This window comes from Staurois parvus, unplaced genomic scaffold, assembly GCF_062004578.1.
Source record: "Staurois parvus isolate SC_StPar_1 unplaced genomic scaffold, SC_StPar_1.0 ptg000543l, whole genome shotgun sequence".
NCBI classification, from domain to species: Eukaryota; Metazoa; Chordata; class Amphibia; order Anura; family Ranidae; genus Staurois; species Staurois parvus.
The window spans coordinates 1,782,328-1,794,394 of record NW_028318339.1 but is presented as its reverse complement, the minus strand read 5'-3'; the positions used below and the strand labels follow the sequence as shown (position 1 = coordinate 1,794,394).

The following is a 12,067-nucleotide window of genomic DNA, read 5'->3' as shown; positions in this document are numbered from 1 at the left end:
TGCTGATTTTGAATGTTTGCCCACTCACAAAGAAATTATCATTCTAAAAATCGAATGGTAGGCGTAATGTAACACAGAGACAGAAAAGCAACAAAAAATTCAAAAGAAATGCGTGTCTAACTAATTATGCACTGATTTGCATGTTCATGAGGGAAATAAGTATTTGATCCCCTATCATTCAGCAGAATTTCTGCTACTAGGTATCTTTCATACAGATAACAAGCTGAGATTAGAAGCAGTCTCTTAAAGGGAGTTCTGCTAATCTCATTGTTACCTGTATAAAAGACACCTGTCCACAGGAGCAATCAATCAAACAATCAGATTGCAAACTCTCCACCATGGCAAAGACCAAAGAGCTGTCCAAGGATGTCAGAGACAAGAGTGTAGACCTACAGTTGTGTCCAAAATTATTCAACCCCCACTGAAATTGAGTGTTTTGGCCAGTTTGACATTGCTTTTGATCATTCAGTCATCTTGCTTACATTTACATTAAAGAGGCACTTGTAGGTCAGACAAATATAACATAACAGTTATAATGAAATAACCACAAATGTCTTTTCTGTGCTCACAGCATTATCAGTTTTATTCAACCCCCAAGTGACATTCAATCTTAGTACTTAGTACAGCATCCTTTTACAGTTATAACAGCTTTTAAACGTGAAGCATAGCTTGACACAAGTGTCTTGCAGCGATCTACGGGTATCTTCGCCCATTCTTCATGGGCAAAGGCCTCCAGTTCAGTCACATTCTTAGGCTTGCGCACTGCAACTGCTTTCTTTAAGTCCCACCAGAGGTTCTCAATCGGATTTAAGTCTGGTGACTGCGATGGCCACTCCAAAATGTTCCAGCCTTTCCTCTGCAACCATGCTCTAGTGGACTTGGAGGTATGCTTGGGATCATTGTCCTGTTGAAAGGTCCAACGTCTCCCAAGCCTCAGGTGTGTGACGGACTGCATCACGTTTCCATCCAATATCTCCTGGTACTGAAGAGAATTCATGGTACCTTGCACACGCTGAAGCTTCCCTGTACCTGCAGAAGCAAAACAGCCCCAAAGCATGATTGACCCTCCACCATGCTTCACAGTAGGCAAGGTGTTCTTTTCATCATAGGCCTTGTTCTTCCTCCTCCAAACATAGCGTTGATCCATGGGCCCAAACAGTTCTAATTTTGTTTCATCAGTCCACAGAACACTATCCCACAACTTTTGTGGTTTGTCCACATGGCTTTTGGCATACTGCAGTCGACTCTTCTTATTCTTTGGAGACAGCAAGGGGGTACGCCTGGGAGTTCTGGCACGGAGGCCTTCATTACGCAGTGTGCGTCTTATTGTCTGGGCTGAAACTTCTGTACCCACATCTGACAAATCTTTTCTCAGTTCCTCAGCAGTCACACGGGGACTTCTCTCCACTCTACGCTTCAGGTAGCGCACAGCAGTCGAAGTCAGCATCTTCTTTCTGCCACGACCAGGTAGCGTTTCAACAGTGCCCTTTGCCTTGAATTTGCGAATGATGCTTCCTAAGGTGTCTCTTGGTATGTTTAACATCTTTGCAATCTTCTTATAGCCATTGCCCTTCCTGTGAAGAGAAATCACCTCTTCTCTTGTCTTCCTGGACCATTCTCTTGCCTTCACCATGTTTGTAACCACACCAGTAAATGTCTAGAAGGAGCTGAGTATCACAGTCATTTTAAAGCTGCCTAATTGGTGCTTATTATGCTTGATTGCTGCTCGGTGACATCCACAGGTGTTTTCAATACCTGATGGAAAGCACCTGTATGAACCTCTGTTCTTCAGAGTGGTAGTCTTTAAGGGGTTGAATAATTGTGGCAATGAAGAAACCACATAAGAACCATTTACTACTGTATTACATAAACAATTGATGTCATTTTAGTTGCATTTGGGTAGTTACAACGTCCTTGTAGGATTTGATTCTGAATACAATTCCAAATGTACACTATAGTCCCTAAACCCCTTTACAGCATTGGGGGTTGAATAATTTTGGACACAACTGTACACAAGGCTGGACTGGGCTACCAAACTATTGCCATGCAGCTTGGTGAGAAGGTGACAACAGTTGGTGCAATCATTCGCAAATGGGAGAAACACAAAACAACTGTCAGTCTCCCTAGGTCTGGTGTACCATGCAAGATCTCACCTCGTGGAGTGTCAATGATCATGAGAACAGTGAGGAATCATCCCAGAAATACACATGAGGATCTTGTCGATCTCCAGGCAGCTGGGACCACAGTCACGATGAAAACAACTGGTAACACACTATGCAAACAAGGATTGAAATCCTGCAGTGCCTGCAAGGACCCTCGGCTCAAGAAAGCACATGTCCAGGCCTGTCTGAAGTTTGCCACTGAACATCTGAATGATGCAGAGGAGGACTGGTTGAAAGTGTTCTGGTCAGATGAGACCAAAATCGAGCTCTTTGGCATCAACTCAACTTGCCATGTTTGGGGGAGGAGGAGGAATGCTGCCTATGACCCCAAGAACACAATCCCAACTGTCAAACATGGTGCTGGAAACATTCTGCTTTGGGGAGGTTTTTCTGCTAAGGGGACAGGACAACTGCACTGCATCAAAGGGTTGATGGATGGGGCAATGTACCATCAAATCTTGGATGAGAACCTTCTTCCCTCAGCCAGGGCATTGAAAATGGGTCGTGGATGGGTGTTCCAGCATGACAATGACCCAAAGCACATGGCCAAGGCAACAAAGGAGTGGCTCAAGAAGAAGCATATTAAGGTCCTGGAGTGGCCTAGCTAGTCTCCAGACCTTAATCCAATTGAAAATCTGTGGAGGGAGCTGAAAGTTTGAGTTGCCAAACATCAGCCACCAAACCGTAATGATTTGCCACCAGGTACTAAGTCATGTTTTGTGCAGGGGATCAAATACTTATTTCCCTCATGAACATGCAAATCAGTGCATAATTTGTTACACATGCATTTCTTTTGAATTTTTTGTTGCTATTCTGTCTCCCAGTGTTACAATACACCTACCATTCGATTTTTAGAGACTGATCATTTCTTTGTGAGTGGGCAAACATTCAAAATCAGCAGGGTATCAAATACTTATTTCCTTCACTGTATGTATATATATATATATATATATATATATATATATATATATATGCGTAAATGGATGGCGCTATATAAGTACCTGAAAAAAATAACAAATATATAAATATTAGGTTGTGGAAATTTTTTTTTTTTTTTTAGCATTTAAATATTTATTTATTTTTCAAATATGACAATACAAAATCCAATATAGCAATACAACAAAAAAACATTCTCATAAAACCACTTATTTCATATCATTTTCCTCCCCTTAACCCACTTCCCACCCTCCCCCCCAACCCTCTTCAATGGACCCCTGACATCTATCTGAACAACTTTTATCTCACATCCTCTGGGTACAAAGATTTAAAAGAAAGAAGATAAAGTACTATATATTTTCTTTTTTTTGTATTTAATTACAAATTTACTTATTTCCTCTTTGTTTTAAACTCCTCTCATTTCATATAATATGCCTCCATCCTATCTTCCTGTATGTAGTATAGTTTCTCCAATCTAGCAATCTGATCCACTCTATTCCTCCAATCCTCTTCCTCCGGCGCCTCAACTTTACGCCAAAACCTAGGTATCAAACCTTTTGCTGCGTTTAAATAGCACAATATACCCAGTTCTTTATATTTATTCACCGATATTTTTGTATTATGAAAAAGACAAGTTTCAGGGTCCAATCCAATCTCAGTTCCAGTAATAATCCTAATTTAATTTATAGCTTTTCTCCAAAGTACTTGTATTTTTGAACATTCCCACCATATGTGAAACATCGTGCCAACCCTCCACACCCTCGCCAACACCAAGGTTGTTTCTCCCCACTCATCTTGTGCTCTACCGTCGGTGTAACATACCACCTTATCAAACATTTGTAGTTCATTTCCACATCACGGATACTGACATTCTCATGTACCAGTCTATATATTTTCCTTTGTGTGTGCTCCTCCCACTCCACCCCTAAATCCCTTTCCCATTTTTCTATATATCTTAATTTTAACTTATCTAAATCAGTGAGGATTTTATATACTTTTCCAGTGCCATGCTTCCCATCACCTCAAACTTCCAAATACTTCTCAAATAAATTCCAATCTTCTCTAGTTCTAAGAGGCTTCATCAATTTACCCACAAATTGTTTCAATTGATTATACCTGCATATACCTATCTTAGTGAAAATCTTTCCCTCTTCCCTTTTCAAATCCTCCAGTGTCCTTAAATTTACCCCCTCCATTACATCTCTCAGCTGAGCATCTTCCTTCTTAATCCATTTTCCTGTAATTTCCTCTTTACCTGGGGGAAAAAACTATGAATTTCTTAATGGCATTAGCAGTGAATTAAAGACCCAATTCCTCTGTTTGTGCATTCTATCCCACTCCCTTAATACAACCGAAGTATATGGACTCGTGCTCTCCGCTAATTCTCTAAACTGTGTTGACACCCAAACAATCCTACTCAAATCCTTTCCACTAAGTGTATTTTCTATTGTGACCCAATTTTTACCCTTTGCATCCAATCAAAGATTCTTGCTAGGATAACTGCCCTGTAATATCTTCTGAGATCCGGTACTCCCACTCCACCTTTCTCTTTGTTTCTACTTAGCACTTCATAAGCTATTCTAGGTTTTTTATTTTTCCATATATATCTTGTTACCATTCTTTTAATTATCCTAAAACACAGCTCTGGGAGTTTAATGGGAATCATCTGAAATTTATACAGGATCTTGGGAACAATTACCATTTTTATCAAATTAATACGCCCTAACCAGGAAGGGTTTCCTCCACCCATTTTCTTCAGTTCCTCCCTAATTTTGTTTAACAATGGGATATAATTTGCTTCATAAAGATTTTTCTGTGAAGGGGTAAGTTTCACTCCCAGGTAATTTATTTCTCAGGTTGTGGAAAATGTATATAAAAGTTCCTTTAAAGTAGGTGCTGTAACTTGAAGGTAAGTCCACCATACCACAATACAAAAGCAAAGCCTTACCAGCCAAGAGAATCATTGAAGAGTTGGATGAGAGGCTTAGATCTGCAAAAGGACCAGACAAACTCAGGCAGAGCAGAAATCCAAGTCCAAGTGATGAGCTTACTAAGAACCTGAGAAGCAGGGTTACAGGGTATACCAAAATTAAAACTGAAGAGTTTGAAAGGTACCAGCAGTCACCTTTTGGCAGGCTTTACTAAAGACTGCTTTACTATAATATTCCTATTAACCTATTCTTGTTGTGCTGCCATCAAAACAGTCAAAAAGCATGGAGACACCCAAAAGTAGGACAGGCTTTAAAGTTGCTCCTTGGCCAAGCTATGAATATTGAGGTTTTGCATATTTCAAGAAGCGGTAAAAGAGCTTTGAAAGAAGCCCTTCCTAACCCTTGCAGCTGCACTGTCTAGCAATTCATGTTCAAATACCCATACTGAATGAAGTCGCTGATGGGCGAAGAACATGTAGTATTTGCTGTTGGTAATAAATGAGAGGCCAAAGCAAATCTGTTGCTTTGCCTTGAATGGCCCAAAAAATAGATTTGCTTTAAAAATGGAGATTTTACACCCAAAACTCCCCTGCATACAACAATGCCACAGATGAATACTAAGAACACCAGCACTGAACACTGGGATATAAGGGAAAAAATGCTATACATTATTACATAGGTTCTAAGAAACTAGTAGATAATTTAACATTTTCTTTAATATTAAAGTTCCCATTGAGCTTCCTTAATCACATGGTACAATTCACTGGATTATTGAAGTATTATTAAGGAACTGTAGAAAGCAGCTGAGTGCATTGATACGTCCTAGATGTTTTTTTTGTCTTTTTGTATTTTTATATAGCCTTGCATCCTGAATGGTTTGCTCTTTTTCTATATTTAGCACTTTTATACACAGTTTTGCAGCAACAGTTGTTTCTCTTATGTTCACGCATACTGTACCTCCAATTCCACAAGAGCTGCTGTGACAGCATCTGTTGCAAGATCCCCAGCTTGTAACTTTTCAATTGCCTGCGCATAAACAGTAAATAAGAATTATTTTTTTGTATCAAAACTCAGTGTGTTAGAAGATAACTTCACAGATGTCAGTCTGATACAATTAATTGTTGCTGTGACTTGAGGTGCAATTCCACCTAAAACAGATCAATGAAATTCAAGTGGGAAACAGTGGTTTAAAAAAAATGTAAACCCAACATTTTATACATACAAGCAGGGCTTTCTTTCTGCCGGAACGCGGCGGTACTGCGTTCCGCCACCTTTTTCTTCTTGTCCCCGCTCACCGACTGCCTCTGCAGAGCTGACAAGCTATGCAGAGCAGCGAAAGTGACAGGTGCCGGACGCGGCTTGTTTATGTCATGCTTGCGCGTGCCCGGCACCTGTCACTGCCGCTGCTCACAGCCGGTGAGCGGGGACATGCACGCTTCACCCCCCCCCCCTCTACCGCCAGCGTGTAAACATCGGGGGCGCGGACGATGGGCGAGGACACTATGCACGCTTCACCGCCCCCCCCCGCCGGCGTGTAAACATCGGGGGCGGCGCGGCGACATCAACGGCAGTGACAGCGTGGACGCAGGGGCCGTACAGCTTGGAGTAGGTAAGCTGCGCTCGGCTCCCTGTCACTGACTGCAGTATCATGTATTGCTCTAAATTTTTACTCTCTCCCCAGCCTGTGCCCACCTAAACTATCCCAACCACCTGTGCCCACCTAAACTATCTGAGCCCACCTAAACTATCCTCACCCACCTGAGCCCACCTAAACTATTTCAGAACGCAATTGCTCAGCGCTCAGCGGCGCCGATCGAGAGCGCCCCTCCTGTGCATGAGGAACAGGAAAGATAAATTCAGTGATGGACGGTATTTTTTGGAGGAAAAGGTGGCAACCCTAGGGGAGCCTGTAGGAGCAGGCACATCTACCAGACAGGGTACACATGCATGCTAGACTGATTTTATATCTATGCTGGACGTTTACAAACGGCCTGCCATGATTTTATATCTATGCATGTGTTCCTGGTGTCAGTACGGTACTGATTTTATATCTATGCGTGTGTTTCTGGTGTCAGTACAGTACTGATTTTATATCTATGCATGTGTTTCTGGTGTCAGTACGGTACTGATTTTATATCTATGCGTGTGTTTCTGGTGTCAGTACGGTACTGATTTTATATCTATGCATGTGTTTCTGGTGTCAGTACATTAGTCATTTTATATCTATGCATGTGTTTCTGGTGTCAGTACGGTACTGATTTTATATCTATGCGTGTGTTTCTGGTGTCAGTACGGTATTCATTTTATATCTATGCATGTGTTTCTGGTGTCAGTACATTAGTCATTTTATATCTATGCATGTGTTTCTGGTGTCAGTACATTAGTCATTTTATATCTATGCATGTGTTTCATGCAGATCATGCAAGAGGCAGCCGGGGGTCCGATGACATCATTTCCCTTATATGGTATGTACGGGAAATGATGTCATCGGAAGCCCCTCCCAAATTTTACTTGCATTCCTGTTCTCTAAAGGGGTGGTCCTAGGGTTTGATGGGGGCGTGGCCAGGTTTGGGTGGGGGAGTTCCACCACCTTTCCTCTGAGAAAAAAAGCCCTGCATACAAGTGTCGGCTGTACCACGTGTTTGCATGAAAAAGTATCCTGTTCTCTTTGCATGGCTTACTTTGTTTGAAATATCTAGTTACCTATTAAAATCTGACAACATTAGGCAGGAGAGCACAGCGTAGTCAGTTTTGTGGTTGTGCTGAGAACTCAGCCTGTTCTCCTCCAATGATCAGACTGACACGCCCCTTCTCCCAGCCATTCACTGGGAAGATGAGTGAGCTGCTGTTTCTCCTCTCACAGCTCTTTGATCACCTTATGCAGATTAGATTACAGAGGGTATGTAATCAATTATAAAAAAAGTGGGGGAAGGTATTTATAATGTGCTTGTATGTATTAACCGTTTCCTCGCCACCCTATAGCAAAACTACTGCTACAGGGTAGCAGGGCTCCGCAAAAAAACTTATATATGTGATTTTGCATCTCCGGGTAGCAAAGCAATACAAAGCAGCATGTTTCCCTAGTAAAACACACACCGCACACACAGTAAAACAGCACACAGTTAACCCTTTGATCGCCCAAGAAGTTAACCCCTTCCTGCCCAGTGTCATTAGCACTGATCACTGTATTAATGTCATTGGGATGTCAGTGGTAGTTACTCAGTCCCCCCCCCCAGTGTCAGAATACCCGCTGCAGTCCCGCTATAAGTCGCTGATCGCCGCCATTACTAGTATAAAAAAAAAAATAATAATAATCCAATATATATACTGGCATTTGTAGATGCTATAACGTTCATGTAAACTAATTAATTTACATGTATTGTGATTTTTTTTTAGCAAAAACATGTAGCAGAATACATTTTGGCCTAAATTTATAACAAAATTTGATTTACATTTTTTACTGGATATGTTTTATAGCAAAAAGTAAAAAATATTTTTTTTTTCAAATTTATTGGTCTTTGTTTATAGCGCAAAAAATAAAAACTGCTGAGGCGATCAAATATTAATGAAAAAAGCTCTACTTGTGGCGAAAAAAAAGGACATAAATTTTATTTGGGTGCAATGTTGCATGACCGTAAAATTGTCAGCTAAAGTAACGAAGCGCCGTATCGCCAAAAATAGCCTGGTCAGGAAAGGGGGTAAATCCTCTGGAGGGCAAGTGGTTAATTAAAAGGAAACTTCATATTGAGAAAATGACACTTTTGGTGGCAATCAGAATTTTGTCACTGGAGACTCCAGAGAGATCAGAAGTATGCATGGGAGGTAAGATGATTTCAGCATTACTATCCTGAAGAAAGATTGGAAAGACATTTGTTCTTCCATAGCTATAAGTTCTCGCAAAACATCTTGGCAATGGAAAATTTGTATAAAGTTTTGATGCAGAAGTATTTAACTCCCTCAGATTTTGTTCCTCAGTATTCCCCCCTTTGCCTTTGAGGTAATAGGCAGGAGGGAACTATGAGGGGATGAGAGATGCTGCACACCACTAGCTCAACAGATGAAGAGAAATGTGAATGGCCTCAGCCATGAGCTCCTCCTGAGCCCCGCCTCTGATGCATTTTGCCCCACCCATCAGGGCTTAATCATAGACTCCTCACCTTAATCACTTCACTTGTTGAGCTAGTGGTATGTGGCATCTCTCATCCCTCATACTTCCCTGCTTTCTGGATTAAGCATAAGACAGTCTGCACCGGCTTTACCAGAGCACTTTGAGCGGCGCTACAAGTAATATAGGGTATTGCAGGGGTGAACTATATTACATATATGGTGGGCGTGCCCTAAAGCACAGAGACTGTGGATTAGAGTGCACTTCCTAATATGTATAGTTCATGATAGTAACCTACGTAAGAATCCAGTTGAGGACCACATCGCAAAATGACCAAATTAATTGGCTTCTTTATTTAATGCCACCAAAGTATTGCTCCTAGAGATCATCTACGTTGAGTTTCCAGGAAGTTAAAAACTTCCTAAATGATACAATGATCAATAAAAAATTGGCTGCCATTTCGGAGGACATAGTCAATTTTTGAAAATATGGACCCTTTGGATAAATTTTCCCAAACTTGACCAGAGAGCATTACATCTCTCGAATCCTTTCGTAGGCATAAAGAGTTGTGGTCCCAGGCATGGGGTATTACCCTTACCCACTTCCTTCTCTCACTTCTTTCTATTCTAATTTCCCCTTACTCTTCTCTTACTTTTCTTCCTTTATGGTTGCTCTGTTCTAAAGACTTGTACCACTGTTTAGGGCTATTTGTTCTTTTTTTTTTTCAGAGAAAAATTTTATGAATTTGACATATGCTTACATTGATTTTACATATACTCTGCAGTGAATTTACTCTGGCCATATTATTTTATAATTTGCTATATAGATAACATTTTCTCACTGAGTAGCAGTATCTTGACTTATCCATTATGAGGCTATTTGGTTTATATTTGTTAATATACACATTGAGGCTCTATCAATCGGGCCTTCATTCCTTTAGAATGCACTTTTTGAAAAATGGCCCTTTCCGTTATGTGATGTTTAGCACAACATTATATATATGCATACTGGTTTATTACTTTTATTTGTATTATATAACCTTTTAATAAATACAATGAACAATATGTATGCATAGGTAACCAGTGTAGAAAACTGCATCAACATTCTGAATAGAAGGTACCATGAGATGCCACAATATACATCTGTACAGTTATCCCCATAAAGAGCTGTACAAGCCCCCCCCCATTTTATCTTGACTCCATACCATGGTTTGATTAGGCATCACCCCAATCATACTACATAGCACATCTGAGCAGTAAGGTGGTGGTGTGAGGGGGATAGGGGGGCATAGTGTTTAAAAAAAAACAAAATATGCAAATACTGAGTTTTAAAAGTGACAATTTAGCCCTGGTTCACACTATTGCTGAACATGCGGTCCAGCTTTGCTTAGGCATGGCAGCCCATTTATTTGAATAGGCTGCTGTAGGCGCCTTTCTACACAAAAAAAGGTGTATGCACCTTTTTGGAAACGCGCCCGCAGGGAAACCGCATGGTCTTTTTGAATATGCAGTTTCCCTACAGTTCCTACACCCGCAATCGCACTGTGGGCTGAGATGCATGGGAATTCCATTCAGAGTGAATGACAGCCTTGTGTGTCTCCTAAGACCACTGGGATTTGGCTGTGGGTGCAGGAACCGATGTGATTCCTGCACCCGCAACCAGAACGCACAGAGTGCACCAAGCATTAGAGAAAAATACTTTAGGTGCCTCTAGCAGTACTACCAGCAAGATGGATTTAAAAAACTATGATTTGGCACCTTATGGCAGCGTTTTTCAACCACTGTGCCGCGGCACACTAGTGTGCCGTGAGATATTGTCTGGTGTGCCGTGGGAAAAATTGCAATTTCATCCGTAATATGTGGCCTCGGCTCACAAATAGACCAATCATTAGAACAGCAATGGGCAAACTACGGCCCGCGGGCCGTATACGGCCCGGCGGACCTTTTAATCCGGCCCGCGGAGCGCGATACTGTCAGGATGATCTGTCCCCCTCGACGTATCTGCGCATGTGCCGGAGATCGCCGATCGGCTGCTAATGCCTGAAACTGGCACATGCGCAGATACGTCGAGGGGGACAGATCCTCATAGGAGACAGATTTTCATGCTACACCGGAACGGCGAGAGGAACGCGCGGAGCAAAGGTAAGTGAATTGACACAGGGGGGGCTTGGGGACTTAATATGGGGGATGAATTAATATGGGGGATGAATTACTATGGGGGATGAATTACTATATGGGGGATGAATTACTATATGGGGGATGAATTACTATGGGGGATGAATTACTATATGGGGGATGAATTACTATAGGGGGGATGAATTACTATGGGGGATGAATTACTATATGGGGGATGAATTACTATGGGGGATGAATTACTATATGGGGGATTAATTACTATAGGGGGGATGAATTACTATATGGGGGATGAATTACTATATGGGGGATGAATTACTATAGGGGGGATGAATTACTATATGGGGGGTGAATTACTATGGGGGATGAATTACTATGGGGGATGAATTACTATATGGGGGATGAATTACTATATGGGGGATGAATTACTATGGGGGATTAATTACTGTATGGGGGATGAATTACTATGGGGGATGAATTACTATGGGGGATGAATTACTATATGGGGGATGAATTACTATGGGGGATGAATTACTATATGGGGGATTAATTTCTATGGGGGATGAATTACTATATGGGGGATTAATTACTATGGGGGATGAATTACTATGGGGGATGAATTACTATATGGTCAATATAGGCACAGAGGTAAATTTTTTTAACATTTTCTAATGGTGGTGTGCCTCGTGATTTTTTTCATGAAAAAAGTGTGCCTTTGCACAAAAAAGGTTGAAAAACACTGCCTTATGGTATGCACTATTCAGTGGTTTCTCCAATACACAAGTGTACTTTAACCACTTG

General features: G+C 41.3%; 1 protein-coding gene across 2 annotated transcripts in view; it reads right to left on the bottom strand.

Moving 5' to 3' along the window:
- TASP1 (taspase 1) overlaps positions 1-12,067 on the bottom strand; it is a 663,695-nt gene that overhangs the window by 198,412 nt on the left and 453,216 nt on the right. For both annotated transcript variants that reach the window (XM_089690787.1, XM_089690788.1), the window contains exon 5: positions 5,987-6,055. In XM_089690787.1, coding sequence (XP_089546913.1) covers positions 5,987-6,055 — 69 coding nt within the window. The remainder of the gene's footprint in view (positions 1-5,986; positions 6,056-12,067) is intronic.